Here is a 23,828-nt window from a genome sequence, read left to right as displayed (position 1 = left end):
GTTCAAAACTACATGCTGGGTATCTATTCTGTGTCGGGAAGAAATCTAGGAGCTATGGATACAGCAGTAAACAATACAAACGAACCCCCGACCCCCGCCGCCCACCGGGAAACATTCTGCTACAGTGGGATGTGTTTAGCAAACACGTGCTTGCTATTGGCATCCTCAGTTTATCGATTTGGCAAGAGAAACAGTAGAGGCCAGATTTATTTTTATTTAGCTATTTTCACTAAATTGTTAAGCAGCTCTCCAATCTTTTAGCAATTATTGAATATTGAGCTCCTAAAAGTTTGCCGGGCCATGGAAACATCTGCCACACTGTCGTCTGTTTATGGTCTAAGGTGATGTTTGTGATTAATGTTACTGCTTTTTGTTTAAAATTAAAGGAAACAAGCAAGAAGAGCAATGAGCCTGACTGGGCCTCAGTTTACCCGAGGTCACACCGCAGTCCCTCGCTCCATCTCCCACCCTGAAGGCTACACACTTCTAGGGCACCCTGCTGCTGCTGGGGAACTTCACAGGCTGGCGCCTCACAACCACCACCTCACCCCGGAAGAAGAAGAGAGTGGCGACCATTCCCGTGGATTCCTCTGCTTCTAAAGCCTCGGTTCTCATTTAAAGAGAAATGGCTTATGAGGTTTGGAATACTGATAACAAAGAAGCTGTATAAAACATAGGACATGCCATACGTCATAACCCACTTGGTACTGTTTGGTTGCTTAGTCTGTTTTCTGTTGCTATAACAAAAATACCTGCAGCTGAAAATAAAAATACCCTGAGTCCATTGTTCTAGAGCAGTGGTTCTCAAAATGTGGGTGGCAACCCCTTTGGGGGGGGTCTCATATCAGATATTTACATGATTCATAACAATAGCAAAATTATAGTTATGAAGTAGCAGTGAAATAATTTTATGGGGGGGGGGTCACCACAACATGAGGAACTGTGCCAAAGAGTATAACACAAATTTTAAATGGTCTTATAATAAAAAAAAAAAACAGAGCCTGATATTGGGGTACATGCTGAAAAATCAGAGAGACAAAGGAAGAAGGCACAGCCACCACCTCTTACCTCATCAACTCCTCAGCCTGAAAAGACTTTCTAACTGAAAGGGGTTCCTCATCCGAAAAGCCTTTAGTTCCTGACTCCTCACACTGTATATACCTTTCTCTGCCCAGCCATCGCTTTCTGGGACTAAAGGTATGTGACTCCCAAGCACTGGGATTAAAGGTTTGTGCCACCACCTAGTTTTGTTTTCTCTCTTTTCTCTCCTAGACTGAGTCAATCCCATGTAGTCCAGGGTGGCTTTGAACTCACAGAGATCCAGATAGATCTCTGCCTCCTGAGTGCTAGGATTAAAGGCATGTGCCCCCACTGCCTGGCCTCTATGTTTAATCTAGTGCTTGTTCTGACCTCTGATCTTCAGGTACAATTTATTAGGGTACACAATACATCACCACAAAAGGATCTCAGCATTTGGAAGGTTGAGAACCACTGTTCCCTTGGTGGGGTCATCAACCTATCAAGGGAAGTGAGGGCTTACTGCTGCATTATAACATAGCAAAATATCACATGGCAAGACAGACGAGCTTGCACCTGCTTGGACATGTTTCTTACAAAGCCACTAACGCCTACATGAGGACTCTACTTTGTCACCCCATCTAATGCTAATTATCTTTTAAAGGAGCTTATTTTGGTGACTTTCCTGTTGCTGTGCTAGAAAATACCTTGACAAAAAGCAACTTCAGGACAGACAGGCTTTATCCTGGTTTACAGTTGGAGAGGGATACATGGGCAGGGCAAGTGCAGCAGCAGAAACAGAAAACTGGCTGATCACATTTTCATCCACACAGAGTAGGCAAAGAGATCAAACAGGAAGTGGGCAAGGATCTAAGACTCCAAAGCCCACCCCCCAGTGACACACTTCCTCCAGCAAGACTCCACCTCCTAAAAGTCCCATAATCCAAAGGACACCACCAACTAAAGCCCACGTGTTCACACGCATGTGCCTACAGGGGACATTTTTTACTCATACCGCTGCAGAGAGACATTGTTAGTTAGCATCCACCTCAGAGGGCTGCGTTTCCATGGCACCATCTCCAGGGACCACATTTAAGCATCAGCAACTGCACAATGGAGAATGCCGAGTTCCTCCACTGCACTAGCCAGAGAAGTCCAGAAATATGAGCCAGGCTGAAGTCTCAAATCCCAGGAGATTTCATTTTTGTCAGAAAATCAAAAGTCTTGGATGCTTTCCCATTTGGACCACAAATTAAAAACAAAGCAAAACAAAAAAACAAACATCTGCTTAAACAACATGAAAAGGGCGGGGTTCTGAAAGAGAGTCCAGAAGGAGAAATGCAGCGTGGGAAGCTTAGATCCCATTTATTTCTTATTAACATTCGTGACAAAAATGGTCAGTTTAGTCTCGTAAAATCCATGCAGCTTGCTCTACCTGTCACCCCAGGGGAAGTGCCTTTCAATTTCCTTGACACATAATTTTATTAGAAGTATCAGGAAATGTCAGGCTGACCATCATTTGGAAAGGGATTGTCCAACACGCTCAGCAGTGCCCCCAACAGAAGCCTGTCAGGGGGTCAAAAAGAAAAACTCACTCATCCTGACAGTAACCTTCCCAAAATGAAGACTGCTCTGCAGATGCAATAGCACCAGAGGTTCTTCAGGGTTTTTTTTCCCCAGGGGTCACATTCATGGATTTAAAATGGGAGTGTTCTGATATACTGGCAGAGTTGGCGTACGTCGACCACACATCTGCCTATTCTTCAAATTAACGCTCTATTATGACAGCTCTTTCCTGAATATCTCACAATTTCTTATTCCCATTCCTTTCTCATTAAAAAAAGAAAGGAAAATCACTCATCACTCACGTCCTCTGTACCAAAAGAGAATAGAATATCTAAAGGTAAAGGTAAAGACAGGTAAAGAACGAAGGTAATGACCAGAAAGTGCAAGCGTGCGTGCATGCGAATGTATGTTCTAGGTCTGCAGTTACTCTCAGAGATAGAGTTTGAGGAAAAGAGTGTACTGGCAATCATATAGTAAAAGTTTCTTCACCCCTCAAACTCTGGCAGGGGAAATCATTTGTGATTAGTAGTAACAGTCTAAGCCTAAGCCTGTAATTAATACAGTTTCAAACCCTACCAATAAGCTGTAGCATAAAGATGGCCATAAATGTACTATCACTCTAAACTACCATAGCTCAAGTTTAATCTCAACACCACTATCCACCCCTAAAAACTACTAGTGTATGTTAAATTATTGGGCCCACTAAAGAGTGCTGTCAACATTTAAGATATCAAAAATTGAGTTATTTAATATTGACTTTGTTTAGGATAAAAAAATAAGTCATTACATATTAAAGGAAACAATACATTTTACACACACACAAAAAATATTTTCCAAAACATGAATGCAGAGGCTGCTATGGCTTTATTTACTGGTTGTTCTAATAAAGGAAAACCTCTCTGTGCTGGTACATCAGTCTATTGTCCCATTTTATTTTGATTAAAGTAAAGAAGATTAAGCCTCACACAAGGAGACTTTTTCTTTTCTTTTGGGGTCTACATATGTGTGTGGTGTATGTGTGAGTATATGTTTCTGAATATACATGTGTGTGTGCAGGGTTCCTCTGTGTAGTTTTGGTGCCTGTCCTAGATCTCACTCTGTAGCCCAGGCTGGCCTCGAACTCACAGAGATCCGCCTGGCTCTGCCTCCCGAGTGCTGGGATTAAAGGCGTGCACCGCCACCGCCCGGCCCCTCTATTACTTTTTAACCTTATTGAGACAAGTTCTTTCACTGAACATGGGTCTCATTGACCTGCTAGGCTGACTGAGCAGCAAGCTCTGGGGATCCTCCTATCTCTGCTCCCTCCCACTCCCACACTAGGTTACAAGTGCATACCACCAGGCTTTTTACCTGGGCGCCAGAGATCTTTGCTCAGGTCCTTATGCTTGTTCAGCGAGCACTCTGCCACTGAGCCTTTGCCCTGGCCCCCTATTGGCCTCTCTAGATAATTACAAACATTTTTCTTTGGTAGTTTCTTAAATGTTTGTAGCCATATAGAATCCTGTAGCACACACTGATGAAGGTTTCCTACACTGAAACCTATTGCTCTGCTGGACTCACAAAGATTTTGAAATACTGAGCACTAGTCATCTGGAAAAAATGAGTTATGTAAATACATCAATTATTGAAATAATTATATACTTCAAAAAATATTTCCATGAATATTACCACTCATATAACCAAACTCTCATGTTCGTGTGACAAATACATATTCTCCAAAATTCAGATGTTCCTTTGAAAGTTCAAATTCTATCACAGGGAACAGATACTACCAGATCTGTTCCTAGAAGTAGCATAATCGTTTTCAAGAAAATGTCTGCCAAATATCCCAAGTTGAACAGCCACAGTCTGTCAGTTGTTTTTTCAAATAAAGATGGTCTTCCACGAAAAGAGCATCTTGTTCAACTCTCAATTCCATCACCCATGTGTTCCTTTGAAAGACAGCCATCAGCACTGGTACACTGCAGAAATACCCAGACAAACAGCCCACTGAAGATCCCACCAGCCTGGGAAGGTCCACACTGTAGGGAAGAGATTCCAAATGACACAGCATCTGCTTCTTCACCAAAGGCATTATTAAATGCAGTTGGCTTTAATATCTCTCTCTCTCTCTCTCTCTCTCTCTCTCTCTCTCTCTCTCTCTCTGTGTGTGTGTGTGTGTGTGTGTGTGTGTGTGTGTGTGTGTGTGTGTTCTCTCCTTCCACCATGCAGGTCCCAGGGATTGAACTTGGGTCATAGGGCTTGACAGAAAGTGCTCTTACCCTCTGAGTCATCTTTCCAGACCCCAGCTGGCTTTTGCTTTTGTTTTTAATTGCACATGAGCAATATTAACGTCTATAATGTCATAGTTTTTTTCCCACTCTGTGATTCATGCTGAGGGGTCAGAGTTTTAGAGTTGTTTAGGCAGCATCAATGCATAATACAGTGAATCAGGTAATCATCACATCTTAGTTCTAACAAAATATTTCAGTCTTCAGACCCCCACCTCCAAAGGTCTCAGACATTGCCAGTCATCTGCATTCCCTGAGAACCACTGCTCCACAGAGAGCTTATAGATTTTTCATGACTGCTTAGAAATGGAAAAATTACCCCTCATTCTGTCTCTAGAATAAAATCCATATACAATGTACATAAGCCAATGTGTGAATCTGCTGAGTGTAGCACTAGGCCTTCTAGAGAGAGTGTGGTAGGTTACTGGAAAGCTTGGCTATGTCTTGAGAGATTGGGGAAAGGAGCTGGTTTGTTTTAGTTTTATGGCGCTTGCTGGATGGTGGCATTTGGGTAAGGGTTCCTATACACGGATCATGAGTCTAAACATCCTACCAGCACCAGAGTGGCATAACTGATCCTTGTTACCTGCTCACACAGGTGCTGGGTTCAAGAAGGGGAGTGGTGGAACCCAAAAGCTGTCAGCAGTGAGCATAAAGATTGACCCATACTCTCTGTTACAACACATAACTTTTTATCTCTTTAAATAATAGGACTTAAATCCTGAGCTTCAGGCATGATACACACACAGTCTACCACTCAACTCTATCAAGCCACAGTACATCATCTTCAAACAACTTTTTCTCACCGGGCAGTGGTGGCGCACGCCTTTAGTCCCAGCACTCGGGATGCAGAGCCAGGTGGATCTCTGTGAGTTCAAGGCCAGCCTGGGCTACAAAGCGAGTCCCAGGAAAGGCGCAAAGCTACACAGAGAAACCCTGTCTCGAAAAACCAAAACAAAAAACAAAAAACAAAAACAAAAACAACTTTTTCTCTTCCCTCAAGCCCAATGTCCCTATTCCTGATGGTCTCCTGGAGCTTATGGTTTCAGACATGGTATGCAGCTGACTCACTTATGGTTGAAGAGTATTAGCAGCCTGCTTATCATCTGTTAGGAGATACACTTCCTGACCAGAGGGTTTTCATCAGTACTACTATGCATTTTGTACAGGTTACACATATTGACCTGTGCTTAGCATAGTGTCAATGCTCCAAACTATTTTCAGTGAATGATACAAGTATATATACATATGTATTAGTAAACAAACCACTAGTGAATGTGTCCGAGGACTTCATGATACAGATGTGTTTATCACCAGTGGCATGGAAACCCACTGGAAGACTATTTCTGTGAGTATAAAGACTCTCTGTACTAGTGCTATTGTATACATAGCTGTGAACACGTGGATAAAGGTGCCTTTGCACCATCAGTCTCTAAACCAGAGTGTGGTAGTGAGATAGCTAATGAAAGAATCAATGACCAAGATGAATAAAAGCTCTGATACACTGTGCATTAAATAATCAGCTTCTCACACAGTCCAGCCCTCAACAGAGTCTCACACAGTCCAGCTCTCAACAGGGTCTCACACAGTCCAGCCCTCAACAGGGTCTCACACAGTCCAGCCCTCAAAAGGGTCTCACAGTCCAGCCCTCAACAGGGTCTCCACACAGTCCAGCCCTCAACAGGGTCTCACACAGTCCAGCCCTCAAAAGGGTCTCACAGTCCAGCCCTCAACAGGGTCTCACACAGTCCAGCCCTCAACAAGGTCACACAGTCTAGCCTTCAACAGGTCAGATGATGCTACTTTTTAAAATCCAGATCTTCTTTGTCTTTTTAAGTGTGTGTGTGTGTGTGTGTGTGTGTGTGTGTGTGTGTGTGTGTGTGTGTCATGTACAGCAGTGGCTGAAGAAGCCTGAAGAGGCCAGAAGAGGGCACTGGATTCTCCAGAGCTGGATTACAGGTAGTCACCCCATCTGGATGTTCTGGAAGAATATTCTTAACTGTTGAACAATCTCTTAAGCCCCTTTTCATATTTTTATTTGGTGCTTAAGAAAAACAATACTCCAAAGCCTTTATGTGTTTAAAAAACTATAAAAATTGAATTTCTTATTAAAAAATAAACAAAAGTCAAGCACCATTAATTTGTTCATTTTATATATGATATTAAACATCCTACCTAGTATGTTGAATAAAGGAATTTCTTTATGGAAAACTGAAGTGTTCTATGTAAAAGTTAATTTTAAAACCCTGTGAATAATTAAAAATAAGTACTCCCCTATAGATCTAGGACTCTCCAAAACTTATAAAATGTGAATATTCAACAAATGAGAATAAACAACTTCCCACTGCCACCAAACGACAGGGAACTGGGACTTTTGGGGTAAGTGGGTAAGGAGAGTGAGGGGTGAGGGGACAAAGGGAAGAAGGGGGAGAGGGGTTGAGGGGGTGAAGAAGGGGAGGAGTTAAGTGGGTAAGTGGAGTGTGGGGGATGAGGGAGTGAGGAGTGAAAGGATGAGGGGTGAGAGGATGAGGGAGTGAGAAGATGAGGGGATAAGGGGGTGAGGGAGTGAGAGGATGAGGAATGAGAGGAGGAGGGGGTGAGGGGTGAGAGGATGAAGGAGCGAGAGGGATGAAGGGATGAGGAGATGAAGGGCTGAGGGGGTGAGGTGGTATTCCTCTTCTTCCAGGAGACTCACCCATATGCTGCCCGGTGTCTCTGTAGGGCAATTGCTGCCAGCTGAAGTCTGGCCTCCACCATGGTCTCCAGCTCCCCAACAGAGCACTGACAGAGGGGCTTGTGACACTGATGCTCCATCTCAGACACCAGGCAGTTGAGCCTGTCTTCAGCCTCCATCAGTAAAATTGACTAAAGAAAGAGCACCACACGGTCACTCAAATTCAGAGACAAAGCTTCACTCTTGACAACTCTTCATTAACCTTGAGTTCACACACAAAAGAGCTGTAGCTCATGACTGAATAAAATTTATATGGTGTATCTATTTTCTCTGTAAGGCACATCACAAACACGAGACACCATTGCTGTGGGACAAACTTTGTACACTGCAAATGTGTATTATTCTCATTGGTTAATGAAAAAGCTGAGTAGCCAATAGCTGGACAGGTAGAATATGGACAGGAGAGCCAAGCTGAGAGGATGCTGGAAGAAGAGGGGCAGAGTCTGGAGCGTCTCGAGCAGATGAGCGTGCTATGTTGAAAGAAGGTACCACCATGTGGCAGAGGGTAGATAAGAAATACGGGTTAATTTAAAATGTAAGAGTTAGCTAGTAACTAGCCTATGCTATTGACCGATCATTTATAATTAATAAGAAGTCTCCATGTCAGTTATTTGGGAGCTGACAGGTGGGACAGAAAAATCCACCTACACATCATCATAATATTCTGCATGAGGGACATTATATATCACAAAACTCATTGACAACAGAAACACAGTGAGGGGATATAGCACATATTTGGGGATTACTAATGCAAAAATATAAAGCTAAAATATTTTAAGCATTGACATGGCATTCCAAAAAGCAACAGATACTGAAGCATTCAGATGTTTAGATTAGGGATGCTCAAGCAGTGACATCTATCCAAATATTACCAAATCCCACAGAATCTGAAGATTCTGGTAAGAGTCACTCAACCTGTACTAACAGACCAGAGAAGCAGAAGGGCCACCTGGCAGTCTAAGAGAGGGAGAAAACAAAGCATCAGTGAAAAATCTCTTCCACCATGGTCAGTCACATACATACTTGGTGCATATATATTTTTATGATCAAATGTTTCTGACATACTGAGCATGTCCACAAATGATTATAAAAGTGTGGATGTCAAGAATGTGCTTTTTGAAGTTACAAGTAAATGCTAGCAAATGGGCTAATTAGCAGACAGAATCCATAATGAAGGCAGACTGTATTCCAAGTTAAATTCTGATTACTTAATTAGTAATATGGAGGTAATGATATTTTATGATATACAATCAATTGTAAACAGAATCAATGTGGCAGAAGACAGTCTTTCAAACAACTGGTCTCAACATGTACTTTTGACAGTGGGCTGGATCTAAAAGCCTCCTCCTGGAGAACTAGCTCTCACAGTACTGTAAAAGGGTACCAAGCAAGCTTCGAAGAGAAGGATATAACCAATGACCTACCCAACTATGATGTCTATGAACCACAACAACAACCAGTATGGCAGGACTTTCCTAAAGGCGCAGTAGTGGTACACATACCTAGTAACCAACAGTACTTTAATTGAGCTTAAGACAGGCTCATCAAGATGAGAATCACATGTGGTGCTGGAAACCTAGCAAACTACCCAGGGCTAGTGAACTGATGGATCTTGGAAGAGACCCTGCAACTGCTGCTATACTAAACCAGCACAATAATCCTTAACTACATTCTAAACAGTTGTCCATATGCCCACAGATGAGTATAGTCCTCACTCCTTATCAAGAAAACTTCTCCTTGTGATAGACAGTGACCATTGCAGAAAATCACAACCCAATCAAAATGCAGAGTTGTCCACCTTTTGAGCCCCATCCCAAATGAAACACTTAAAACACAGCTCTTGCATTCAAAACCCAGGGGACATGAAGAGGGAGCAAGATCTTAAGAGCCAGAGGGCCAGTAAAGGTACTGTGAGAGTGTGTCTTCTAGAAATACGAGAGAAGCTGCATGCATGAAATCTCATCAGCATGGAAGCCTGAGGACCTGAAGGAAGACATCATTAGCTGTGCTAGTGGGAGGGGAAAAGCTCATGAGGCTTCATCTCTACACAAGGAACTACAGGCAACTGTGGAATGCTGAGTGTGGGAGAATTAGTCATCCTTGGGGCAGAGCACACGAACTAATTACCTGATGCTAAAGATTAACTCTGAAACCATAACATACAAGTAACATCACACAGACTGATCATGTCGTATTTATGGATTTAGGAATATATATTTATATACACATATATGTAACAACAATTAAAGGAAAAGAGGTCATGAATTTGAAAGAGAGCAAAGTGGGTCTGTGTATGAGAGGGTTTGAAAGGAATAGAGGGAAGGGGGAAATGATGTAATTATATTATAGTCTCAAAAAATAAAAATAAATTAGAAAAGAAATAGATATCTAAAAATTTGCATTTACAAAGCAAGGACTATTATAGGTAATTTAGTGTAATGGGTAAAACCATGGAGCTTTTAAATAAGTAAAAAAAAAATAATAAATCCTATTCCAAGATCTATATTTTATTATTTGAATGACATTAGTAAATTCCATATATTGTCTAAACCTTAGGGATTTTTTGGTTTTTTGTTTTATTGTGTGTGTGTGTGTGTGTGTGTGTGTGTGTGTGTGTGTGTGTGTATTATTGTTGTTGTTGTTTTTATTTTTCAAGACAGGGTCTCTGTGGTGGTATTCTAATTGTACTGAAATGTGATTTTGATTGTATGTTAATAAATAAAGTTGCCCGGGGGTCAGAGCTATTAGAGCCATAGACAGACTGTAGCGGTGGTGGCACACGCCTTTAATCCCATAGATCTCTGTGTGTTCAGGGATACAGCCAGCATTGGAGACATATGCCTTTAAGACCTAGGGGGCTGTACATTCAGACAGTGACAAGGCAGTCACATGTTTGGGTTTACAACCAATGAGAAGGCAGAATGACTGGAAAATCGACATATACACAGGAAATAGCTCTCTTTTCGGGAAGCTGGGACCGCAGGAGACAGGGTGAGATTTTAGCTCTGAGCTCTGACCTCTCGGCTTTCTCTTTTACATTGTTTCTGTGTTTCTTATTTAATAAGACGGTTGGTTACATCTACAGGTCTCTGTCTTTGTAGTCCTGGCTGTCCTGGAACTCTCTCTGTAAACCAGGCTGGCCTCAAATTTATAGAGATCCACCTGCCTCTGCTTCCCAAGTGCTGGGATTAAAAGCCTGGCAACCTTAGTTGTTTTATGTTTTGTTTTGTTTTTTATGAAACAGTGTAGTAAAAAAAAATGATTAATACCTATATCATAGAAATATGAGAATAAAACACCATGCAAAATATCTATTATGTAGTGAGCATTTTTGATAAACAATTTACCATGACTTGAAGAAAAAAATGAAATATTCAGGCTTACCTTTATCATGCTAAGAGTATACTCATCTCTAAATTTCAAAAGTTGACAGTGTGAGTTTTCATTATCTTTTGGGAAAAAATCTAAAGACATAAAATTTTTTAGAAATATCAAGGATTAATATTTAGTTTAAATAGTATTTATACTTGTTAAAAATCTATCATTCATGAAATACATAAATAAATATAATTAAACAAAATCAACAATGAACATTAGAAACTCATATGTGTATTGGCATTCCCTAAATATACCTTAGAATGCTGATGCTTATTCTTGCAACAAATCAGACAGCACTAAAAAGATCCTTTGCATATTGAATGATGTGACTCGGGTTATTAATTTCCAATATAAAATTGTGGTTCTTCTCCTGGTCTTTCATAAATTTCTAACACTTCAAATAAACAACAACAAAAAATCCTTGGAAGCTGTCTTAATTAGGGTTTTATAGCTGTGAAGAGACACCATGATCACAGCAAATCTTATAAAGGAAAACATTTAATTGGGGCTGGCTTACATTTTTAGAGGTTTAGTCCATTATCAACATGGTGGGAAGCATGGTGGCATGCAGGTAAACATGGTACTGGAGAAGGAGCTAAGAGATCTACATCTAGATCCACAGGCAGCTGAAGGAGACTGCTGCACTGGGTGTGGCTAGAGCACATAAAATGTGAAAGCCTGCATCCACAATGATACACTTCCTCCAACAAGGCCATACCTACTCCAACAAGGCCACACCACTCCTATGGACCAAGCATTCAAACACATAGTCTATGGGGACCATTCCTATTCAAACCATGGCAGGAGCATTGATTCTTATTGATATGTAGAAGCCCTTGCTGTAAGAGCAGAGAGTGGGACCATCTGGAACAGCAAGTCTATTCAAGCAATGTAGTTAAGTAGCTCCCAAATACCTGATCTCCAACCTAAAGTCTGCCCTTATTTTGAAACAGGATTTAGATAAAAGTCTTTGCTTGTGACATTCAACCAAATGCAGAATCACAAGTCACTATACATTGCTACAGAAACATTATCTACCTACAAATTTGACAAATGGAAAGAATGATTTTAGAATCAAATGGGATTTGGCACTGACTTCTTCCATCGCAATCCTTGCTTCTCATAAAACAGGAGGCTTATAGGTCAGCTAAGTAAAAGGGATAGATTTAGGCTTTTTTCTCAGAAAAAAGAGACTAGAGAGATCAACTTCTAGTATGAGAATTCAAGGAGCTTTCAGAACCTACTCCATGGGGAAATTGTTTTTAAAATGTCTTATAGTCTTAGTGTGCTAAGGCATATAGCAAATGGGCAAATGAACTTAACAATTTCAGCTGTAGCTGAGCTTAGAGAAGTTCAACTCTAATGACATGCTCAAGAACGCCAGTGGTTACAGAGAAAGGTCTAGAAAACGTTGATGGATTCAATCAGATACATGGGCTAAATTGTGCATTGGTTGCATTGTGGGAAAGTACTGGAGGGAGAGAAATCCAGGGTCCTCCATAGCTCAGAATAAGTTCTGAGCACTGACTTCAGAATTAGCCCTTGACTATATGACAAGAAGGGCAAATTATGCCCCCAAGAAGTTGTCCAAATAATAATGTAATCAGCCGGCAATTCACAGAGATTAACAGCTGGGTAGAATCCAGGAGAGTAAAAGAAAGTCTAGATGACACTGCCTCCCTAGGGTGGTGGTGTGGGCTGAGGAAAAGAAATGGAATAAGAGGAGATTCCCTTCCAAGGCATGCCCTCAATGGACCACTTCTTCCAACTGAGCTCCACCTCCTAATATCCCATTCAACTCTGGATGTATCAGTGAATTATCTACTGATAAAGTTAGGATTCTCATAATTCAATCCCTTCTCCATGACTGGAGCCACGAGCAAGGGACCAAGCCTTCAAGACATAGGATGAGACACTAAATACCCAAACCACACCATGAATTCAGCAGGCTACTCACAAGTAGTTCTAAGAAGAACTAGAGCAAACCATAATTGATGATATAAAGAAAGGCTTGGTGACAATGTTTGATCAAATCAAAAGCATTGGTGGATAAATTACAAAACATGAATTTACATGAGCTAAAATATACAATAAGTAAACACTGACAACAGGGGCTCCACATTAAATCTGGGACTAGTAAAAGAAAAAAATTGATAAATCAGAGAAAAAAGTGTGAAGAAAAACACACAGTACCAATGAAATCTGAGTTTTCATTAAGCTTACTACACATTCATGATAGGAGTAACAGAGAAAGGGGAGAGAAGGAAAGGCAGAAGAAATAAATAAAGAAGTGGTAGCTGGGGTTGACCAGATAGCTTAAAGGGTAGAAGCTCCTTGCCAAGTGTGCTGGAATCCTAGGAATCTATGGAAAGGTGGAAGGAGAGAACCGGCCCTCTGACATCCACAGCAGCCATGAAAAAGCCTGGTGTGGATGCTCATGCCCAAGGACCCAGCATTATAGAAGCAGAGACAGGTAGATCCAGGAGCTCACTGGCCAGGCAAGCACCAAAAGAGTGAAAGACACTTCTCAAGGTAACAAAACAAGGATCAGTAGAGGAAGACATTATGCCATTTTCTGGCACACACACACATATTTAAATTAAAAAAAAAAGAATAGTTTAAAAGTCCTCCAAATTGGACTGGAAAGATGACTCAGCAGATAAAAGCACTTTCAGTGAAAGCACTAGGACTTGAGTTCAAATCTCCAGTCCTAAAATAGAATCTGGGAATAGTTGTGAATGCCTACGACCCCAGTGTGGACACAGAGACAGGTAGATTCTGGGAGCTCTGTAACCAGTCAGTCTCATTTAATCAACAAGTTTCACATGTGATAAGACATCCTGTCTCAACAAATAAAGTGAAAAATGATAGAGGAAGATATGAAACATCTTCCTCTGGCCTGTGCATAAGCACACACATACATGTGTGCCCACATACACATGTATACACACACAGAGATATTTTTGAACTTTATTAGGAAACATTCAACACATCCAGGTTGATCAACCAACTCCCAGTAAAAGAACTATAAAGAGACCCATAGCCAGGCGTGGTGGCACACACCTTTAATCCCAGCACTTGGGAGACAGAACCAGGAGGATCTCTGTGAGTTCAAGGCAAGCCTGGTCTACAGAGTGAGATCCAGGAAAGGCACCAAAACTACACAGAGAAACCCTGTCTTGAAAACCAAAAAAAAAAAAAAGACCCATAAATAGAATATGCTAGTAATATGAGAGGAAGTATGTTGAAAATCAGTAAGAAGAAAATTGTGAAAGTAGTGAGAAGAAAATGATTTATCAAGATTAATTCCCAGCTTCTCATTAGAAACAATGGAAGACAGAACATGCTGTAACGCCTTCAGAGTGACTAACAGTTTGTCAACCAAGACTCCCAAAACCAAAAGTGATCTTTCAGAAATGAAGGCCAAGAAATCTCTTAAGTTAAAGAGAGACTGAGAAAATGTTTGCTCTCAGACACACCATAAATGTAAGTAGAAAAGAGATGTGGAGGGCTAACAGCCAGTGACCCTGGATGATGGATGACCCAAATCCATATGAAAAGTCGGGGGCAGCAGTGGGGCTGATTGTGTTGTGAAAGATGCTGTGTGTGCACTTCCCCTTTCTTCTCTGCGTTTCACCAACCAGCAACTGTACAAAATCCTGTGGACCAAACACTGGATCTATAATGCAAGAGGCATGTGATATGTTTACAAATAACAGCACCAATCAAGTGAGTGACAGCTATACTGGACCAAGGAAATTCTCCCAGATGCCACGAATAAGGGACAGATTACAAGGACCCAAGTGATAAAGGGGACTGCCAGAGCTGGAGTTGTAAGCATGCATTTGCTCTGCTTTCTTATTACAGCTTCTTTAAAAGTCGTCAAATTACATAAAGTAATAATTTCAAATTATATTGTTGAGTTTGAAAATGCACATAGCCCGAACCTGAAGGAATGGAAAAAGGTATTCCACACAAATGGCAATCAAAGGAGTGGCCTAAACTTATAGTTAACAAAAGAGACATTCAGAAATGGTCACAGACATAGACGTCATAAAATGATAAAGGACTCTGTCTTAGTTAGGGTTTCTATTGCTGTGACACCATGACCACAGCAACTCTTACAAAGGAAAACATTTCAGTGAGGTGGAGGCGTACAGTTTCAGGATTTAGTCCATTATCATCACGGTGGGGAGCATGGTGGCATGTAGGCCGACATGGTGCTGGAGAAGGAGCTGCTACCCCAGTCCACCTCAGGAAGTAGTCTGAGTCACTGGGCAGTATCGTGAGCATTTATGAGACCTCAAAGCCCGCCTCCACAGTGGCATACTTCCCCCAACAAGACCACACCCACTCCAACAAGGCCACACCTTCTATTAGTGCCACTCCCTTTGGGGGCCATTTTCGTTCAAACCACAGGCTTAATACACGACGAACATGCAGTAATTGTAAATATATGTGTATTTTAATTTGGAGCACCAAGATATACACAGCAATAACAAGCAGCATCAAAGGGAGACACAGCAATAAGGAAAAAGCAGGAGACCTCAACACCCTGCTTCCCAAAATAGATAGATTGTCTAGGCTGACAGTCAGCAGGGAACAGAGGACTGGAACAGCAACTGCAAACTAAATGGCTTTAACAGACATTTACAGACCACACCATTCAACAGAATCTGAATACACATTCTCTCCAAGTGCACCAAAAATATTCACCACAATGGATCTTAGGCCACAAAACAAGCCAGATGAAACTTAAGAGGTCTCCAGCAACATCAATGATATTTCTCCATTGCAATAGTGTGTGTCGGAGCATGGTCCAAGAGTGGAGCTGTGTGGGGAGACTTCGGAGTGCTTGTGAGAAAACCACAAGAAAACAAGACAAGGCTCTTGTGGTTCAGCCTCTTCAAAAACATGAAGTTGTTCTTGGAATGTGCTGTCGTGCCCCTCCCAGGTGTAGCGGATGAGGTGAATTTGCTTTAGATTATTCATTACAACTGGCTATTGTCACTTGTTTACATGGCTCTATAGAGAAACATGTTTTTGTCCCGTGTGGCTTGCCTGCCACATGCAGCTTGGTCGTATGATTGGACACTTTACTCATGTGACTCTTAACCCTCAGAGTATACATTGTCTGATGCTCCAAATAAAGTTTGTTCTTGCATGTTTTTGTTTATGTTTAGGCTCCTCTCTCACAGGTTCGCAGTGCCAACTAGAGTGGTAAACAGTATGAAGTGAAATTAATAAGCAAGAGACATTGTGGAGATTTGACAAGTCTGTAGGAATTTAATGCCAGGCTCTGAACAATCAATGGGCCCAATTAGAAGTCAAATTAAAATGCTATTTTGAGACAAATTAGAAATATATAAAAATGGAAGCATTCTATTCTGTACAACAGTGAAAAGTTCTATTTTGTGCATTCATCATATTTCTATGGATATGCATGGATGGACAGATGAATACGTGTGCACTTGCACCAAGACATAAACATATATGTGCCACAGGACTTCAAGAGGAAAAATACATGCTCATACATATTTATATGGATTATTGGGAGCAGGTGGTTAGGGTTGAGGAAAAAGCAGGAATGGAAACCAAAGCTCACCTTTCAGGTTTGGGAGGTTGGGTTTGCTCTTCTCAACACTCGCGTGGTACAGTGTTCTTGGTGAATTATCTGGGATACAGTTTATTGTTGCAGCCAAACTTAAGAAGAAGTATGCCTTGACAAAATTAAATTTATTTAAGAGATGCTGATGGCCAAGAGTAACGAGAATGAGAGGCAAGCCTCTGTTCATTAAATCTTCAAGCGCCTACAGAGGAGACGGGGAAAGGGAGAAGTTGGTTAAATATCTTCTCACATGGTAGTTTTGGTCCCATTTCATTTTTCCAATGAAGTATCGGATGAAGCATCAGACATGATAGTTCCGTAAATGGCAGAAACACTCCAGCTCCTCAACACACACACACACACACACACACACACACACACACACACACACACACACCCTGCCCTGCCACGTAATGAGCGACCAAACCTCACTCTGGGGTCAGAGTGAGGGAACAGACTCCTTACCAGCTTGGGGAGACTGCAGAGGCTCGACAGTCACACACCTATATAGGCTGTTTCCAGTTACCATGAGTACAGACTGGACAAGAACAGGAAAACAGTCTCCCTACCCGACTCAGCATCCATGCTCAATCATGCCCTTCCCCAGCCTCTCTCTCCATCTCATACCGGCTTCCTCTGCAGCCAAGACTCTAAAGTTCATTGGATGGCCTGCAGGGGTGGGCAGTGGAAAATCGCACGGCAGTGCAAGTGGTCCTCCATTAAGGACCATCAGCAGCAATCATCCTAGAGACCGCCTGTCTACCCACCTAGTCATTCCCCACCCTCCTCTCTTCTAAATTCTGACCACCCCATTCCCTCTCCCCATCTACCAGGGGCTGAAAATGTGTCTGTGTTGTTTACTGGCTCATGTTCAGTTGACAGACAACCAAAATAATACCTGGCACGTGGTGGGCTCAACAGATTAAAGAGATCTTTTTTAAAACTGGAGGCCAGTGAGGTGGTTCTGTGGGTAAAGGTGCTGGCCACCAATCCCGAGGACCCTTGGAACCTACATAGCAAAAGAAAACCAATTCCCAGAGGCTGTCTCCTGAGCTCCACAGGCATGCCGTGGCACATGCCCCATTTACCCAAATAAATAACAAAATGTAAAGCATAAAAAGGAAAAGGAAAACCTAAGTGGATCAGACCCCACTTTTGCTCAAAGCTCTCCCGTTTTGCTCAGTAAGAGTCCATGTTACAATGTCCCTACAAGACTTCTCAGCTTGACCTCTCTGACCTTATGTATTACTGCTCCTCCACCATCCACGCAACTCCAGCCACACTAGCCAGGTTGGCTATCACCAACCCAAGCAAGTTCACTTCAAGACCCCTGTACTTGTTCCCTCTTTCTAGAGGATTCTTTCTTGAAATTGCGTGAGCCCCATCTAGTTTTAAGAGAAGATGAACTTGCTCACTGCATTTGATTTTTACAACCCCCACTTACTACAATGCTCCTAATTCCTTTTGCACACCCATTGCTGAGTATTTTCCAATATACAACGTGAGCCCCTTCTTTGTGTTTATGGCATTTATTTTCACTAGTCCTGCCCATTAAAGTGTAAGCTCTGTAAGCACTTGGTGTTGGCCTGTGACGCTCACTGGCTATGGTTGCCGGCCATAGAACAAACGGTGCCTTGGATGCAACAGACTATTAATCATTTTTGAACTGGTACAGAAAGAAGATGCTGGGGCTATCTATTATAGAAAAGAGAGAAACTACTTGCCTTACATAACCAAGAAAATAATTCCATCATTTGGGAGAATTTGAAGCAACCATGACAGGTGTGGGCAGATTAGGTGCTTTGGTCTCTGCTCCTCCTCTCTTAATCTATTCTATGGGTTGAAACCAATGTGTATGGAAGAGCAGATGTGGAACACCCACTGGGCCAGAGGGGCAGACCCACCATGGCACCAGGAAAATCATTAGCCCGCCCTATCCAGAGAAGAAACTACAGACTGGCTGGGGATGAGGAGAGGGAGGACATTTCTCTTCTCTTCCCTCCTCAGCAAACTGATTTAATGAGCCTTGACAATTACACACAAACACTTGAGGATCAAAGGAAGATTAATTAGTAATGCTATTTAACACTCCTTTCTCTCCCTCTATGCAGAAAACGCAAAGTGTAATCTGAAGAGTCTTAAGCAGGCCAACAGTACTGTTTTAATTAATTAGCTAATAGAAATTGGGTTTCCATTATGCTGTCAGTCTCTTTTTGAGTCAAAAGAAATGATCAGACAGACATTCTTTTCAGACCAAACACTGCTCCATAAGAAATGTGTTTTTAGGCTGACCTGGCATTTGTGACTGGAAAGAAAGAAATATTCCTAAACTCCCCAAGGTTTTGGAACACCTAAACATGAATATGAATTTTTATCTTCCTAATACCAGTCCTTTCATTTCAGGCAGCTTGCTTATGAATTAAAATAAAATCTTAGGAAAAAATATTGAATGATATGAAACATAATTCAAAGTGGACTTTATGATATAAAATGCACAATAATAGAAAAGTAGTAAGATTACATTTAACAAAGAGAGGCTCTATGCTTTATCAAAATTAAAGAAAACAAAAATAGAGCAGTTTTGAGGATATGGTTTTTGAGTTACTTAAAATAAATACCTTATGTATTAGCTACTTTCGATGCTAGGACAAAAATGCTCGAAAAAACAGCTTCAGAAAAGAAGGGTTATTCTACCCCACAATAGGGAAACCACTGCATCAGGAACACGGAGGAATGTGGACACACTACATCCACAACCAGGAAAAAGAGAGTTGAATGTTGGTGTTCAATTTGCTTTCCTTTTTTATACAAAGCCAGTACTATGTGGACTGGAGGCTAAGGAAACCCTCTTCTAGGTGGATAGTGCGAAGCTGGCAGCTTCTTGGTAGCACTAGGAGTTAAGCTCTCTCCCTCACAACTTTCCATCTCACCTTTGGCTGGTAGAGTCTTGCCCGCAGGGCGCTTTTCTGACTTGCCATTGTATAGCACTGGGTATCCCTTTAGTGTGCTAATCTCTTTACCAATGATGCTGCTGCTTCCTCTACAACAATCGTGTGAACAACTTTAAATGCTCACACCCTCCATTCTGTGAAAAACTTTATATTTTTCACATCATTCTGTACCATTTGCTGCCCCCCCACCCCCGTCTCTCTGTAAATCTAAGTGAAAGCAGTCAGCATTACCCCATGCCACAACACAAAGTCACCCTGTCTTGAAATGTCCTCTGCCAAATAAAATCTTTCGCTGCTTTTGAATCTAGCTCAATGAAGTTGTTAGGGCACGGGCAGAACACAACCAGATTCTTTGCCAAAATGCAACATGAATGGCTTCTCATCTAATTCCCAATAGAGTCCATGGTCCCCTCTGAAATGTCATGAGCCAGACGTCCATCATCCACAATTTCTTGGCATTCTAGTTTTCCAAACTCCCAGTAGAATGGACCACTAAGCTCTATACATAACCTTCTAGGGCTTCTCTAGCCTGCAACTTCAAGCTCTCCTACGTTGGTCCGGCAAACAGCTTCTAACAGCCTAAGCTCTACATGGTCGGGCTTTATCAGCAACAACTCCACTTTGGGGACCAATGTTTTTTGGGCAATGTTTTTTGTATTAGTTACTTTTCTCATGGCTCTGACAAGATACCTTGCAAAGCAAATTAAGAAAATAAGAGTTTGTTTGGGCCAGTTGGAGGGTCCAGTCCATCATCTCAAGGAGGGAATGGCAGCAGAGGATGGCTGGTCACAGTACATCTACCTCAAAGAAGCAGAGTGATAAGCACTGACGCTAGGCATTTATTTAAATAGTTGTTCTCTTGCATTCAGCCCAGGAGCTGGGACCATGGGATATTGCTGATCACATTTAGAGTGGATCCTTTCTCTTTAGTTAAGCCTTTCTGGAAATACCCTCTTAGACACACCCAGAAGTCTGTTTCCATGGGGATTCTAAATCCAGTCATGTTGACAAGGAACATTAATCACCACAGCTTAATTAAAGGCAGAATGCTGTTTGCTACCATCAGTTAATCAATCAATAAATCCCATGTATATCTATCTGTCCACATTAACTGCTCCTAGATTACTGAACTCATGTCTTCTCTGTCCACAGCACCTCCCCTAACCATTGTGACAAAGGTCATCCTAGAAGGCTTCCACGTAAGCACTTTAAAATGCTAATAACATTATTGGGGTTTTGTTAAAGTTGTTTTTAAAAATATTTAAATGCCACTAGGAAATCAAATGCTTAAATACCAATTTTTTTGATGGTTGACAGGTGTTAATAGACAATCTCATCCTCATTTTGCAAAAGCTGTTGGGGAAATCAGAGGAGCTGCGTGTGAAAATATTACATAATGGTACACCCTGCAATTGGTAGGTAGTCCCAGAACTGAGAAGAATGGATACAAGTAGCAGCCATATTGAACACGTGGACTGCTCCAAATAGTAAGAAGTCCTTTAGTTACCATGGGAGTCTGTTGTTGCCTTTTAGGTAACCAAGACATTTGAATAGGAAAGCCAGGGACACGTGGCTGGACAAGCCAACTGAACACATCTTGTTCTAGAAGCCAGAGCAATCACTGCTAGTTATTAGCCCAGACATCAAGTCAGTTTGACACAATTCTAACTTCAGCTTCAGAATTTTGTGATCAAAACCCTATTAGCAGACATTGAGAGAGAGAGAGAGAAGGAGAGAGAGAGAGAGAGAGGAAGATTGGGAGGTCAAGGATATCCTTGGCTACACAGTGAGTTTAAGGGCAGCTTGGGCTACATGAGACCTTGTCAACAATAGAACGGGGGAGGAAGAAAGAGAAGAATACATATAGATGAGTACATATAGAGCAGGATTTCAAAATCAAATACTGTACCTGCCAAAGAGGGTAAAATGACTTGGAACATTTGCACACTAAATATTGTCATTACCTGTATGTTGTCTTTATTGAAAAGAGGTTTTCCAGAGTCAAATGATTGAGTTATCTGTCAAAATATAAAATATTAACAGTAGAATCCATATTTATTTGAGCATTCTTTTAAATGGAAATATTACTGTATCCTAAAATCATTTAAGTGCCAATTTGTTGTCAAAGTAATACATGATCTAGTCAGAAATATTAGTATAAAAAAACCCTAAAAATTGTATATAAGTCAACTTCTTCTAGGCAGTAAATGTTAGTATTCTGATGTCTTTCCTGTCCTTTTCTTACTGATTATTTTTTAAATTATATACTCATTCATATTCCATTTTCACTAACAATTATCTAATTTTATTCCTACAAAATTGAGTGACTTGCAAACCTCAGTCTAGAAGGTACCAATAAATATAGCATAAGAACTGAATTTCTTCGCTGTTTTGAGTTGTGTAGTGGGGTCAGTCCCCATGGTTACATCATTACATCATCAGGTAAAATAATATCGGTGAACATTTTGAATATTGCCTTTGGATTGAATCTTAGAAGGAGTTCTGGGTCAGAAGACAAGAATATCTCAAGGAAATGGAAAGGGGCTGGTTCAGCTCCCACGCCCATCCACACCACGTGACCATGCTTCCTACCCCTCCCATCCACACCACGTGACTGCGCTTCCCACCCCTCCCATCCACACCACGTGACTGCACTTCCGGCAGAGTCAAGCGATAGTCTCACTTTTAAAACTGTGTCATTTTGAGGGGAAATTGAGTAGTTATTTCAAATGACGGTGCTTCTTTTCCTTTTTGTATGCGAATCAAGTATTCATGGTCGGCTCTAATTGTTCTGGCTCGGGGGAAAGAAACATTTGTTCCTGCAGGAAAATGTAGTATCATGGAACAGAATGCATCCCTTTCACCCTGGCAATCCTTTTGAAAACATGTACCTTCATAGGAGACAAAACTGATTCAGCTTTCCTATCTCCTCAGTCTCCAGGAAGTATGCAACAGCTTCCAGGGACAGACAAGTCACTTATATGTAGCATGAATCTTAAGAGGTCTTATTAATAAAAACAAACCTGGAGCCAGGTACTGGGGTGAACGCTTAAAGATCAGAGACACAGAACAAGCCACAGCCACCTCACCTTGCCAATTCCTCAGCTGATCCTGTTTCCACAAACTAGAAGCCTCTGACTCCTCACTCTAATGAATCTCAGCTGAACTGCTGCTAAAAGTCTAAAAGTTTAACCAGGCTCTGGTTCCTGGTCCTCACACCTTATATACCTTTCTGTTCCCTGCCATCATTTCCTGGGATTAAAGGCTCTTGTCACCATGCCTACATGTTTCCAGTGTGGCTTTGAACTCACAGAGATTCGAATGAATCTCTGCCTCTGGAATGCTAGGATTAAAGGTATGTGTGTCACCATTTTCTGGCCTCTATGTCTATCTAGGGGCTGTTCTGTTCTCTGACCCCAGATAAGTTTATTAGGGTGCACAATATTTTCGGGAACACAATATCACCACACTTATATGCAGGTGGTCTCCTAGCTCAAGATCCTGTATCTCTTTGCCTGAGGACATTCTGTGGCCCAAAGAACATTCAGGGGAGCCTAGTAACTCAGGGCATTAATGTTCCACCCAGTCCGAGAAACCCAGAGAAATGACATTTTCACTAGTGCTCTTGAACTGGTTCACTCCTGTTGCTGTGGACTGTTCCTTCTCACTCCGAATACATTCTGGAATCTCCTCCCAAATACACTGCTCCCTCCTCAATCCTTCTCACTAGATGCCCAAGTCAAAATACCTTAACATTGTAAGTCAGCACCAGTACTACAGAATTCCCTTTCTGAAGGTACTCTTATTATCTATGAGATACTGAAAAACAAATGACTCGAAAAAGAGACCCTTCCTTGATATAAATGAAGGGACTCCATAATAGGATGTTATATGTAGTGACAAGAGGGGACTCTTGATACAAATATATGGTACAATATAGAACTTTTTGAAGTACTCTGAAGAGTTGAATGGTAATCTATAACTCTTTTTCAGCTTCTTCCTTTGCAAGTGAAACTAAATTCATTAAACCCTTCTTTAAATAACTGGCCTACAGCCTAATAACATTGGCACCTATTTTAATTATAAACCCTGAAAGCATTTTCTCTTTTAATTACACTTTTAAATTCCCAATTGAAGGTGGAAAGCTGCAAATTAACTCTGAGAATACAAAATTTGAAGTCAGAATCCACCGGGAAATGATTCACCTACACATTCATCTTATGAAAGTTACTAGATGAAAATGAAGTTTGGGATGTTCCTGTAAAAAATGGCTTCTGAATTTTTCATTGTTGTTTGTTTCCTTG

General features: G+C 41.4%; 1 protein-coding gene across 1 annotated transcript in view; it reads right to left on the bottom strand.

Annotated features, from left to right (window-relative positions):
* Cfap54 (cilia and flagella associated protein 54) overlaps nt 1–23,828 on the bottom strand; it is a 303,089-nt gene that overhangs the window by 105,344 nt on the left and 173,917 nt on the right. Inside the window, exons 48-51 of the mRNA XM_037211918.1 lie at nt 21,489–21,542; nt 16,571–16,775; nt 10,972–11,051; nt 7,549–7,718 (exon numbers count right to left, since the gene is read on the bottom strand). Of these exons, the coding sequence (XP_037067813.1) occupies nt 7,549–7,718; nt 10,972–11,051; nt 16,571–16,775; nt 21,489–21,542 (509 nt within the window). The remainder of the gene's footprint in view (nt 1–7,548; nt 7,719–10,971; nt 11,052–16,570; nt 16,776–21,488; nt 21,543–23,828) is intronic.

Source organism: Peromyscus leucopus, chromosome 18 (genome assembly GCF_004664715.2).
Source record: "Peromyscus leucopus breed LL Stock chromosome 18, UCI_PerLeu_2.1, whole genome shotgun sequence".
In the NCBI taxonomy this organism is placed as follows: domain Eukaryota; kingdom Metazoa; phylum Chordata; class Mammalia; order Rodentia; family Cricetidae; genus Peromyscus; species Peromyscus leucopus.
Note: the sequence above shows the minus strand (reverse complement) of the source record. Positions and strands in the feature narration are given on the sequence as shown.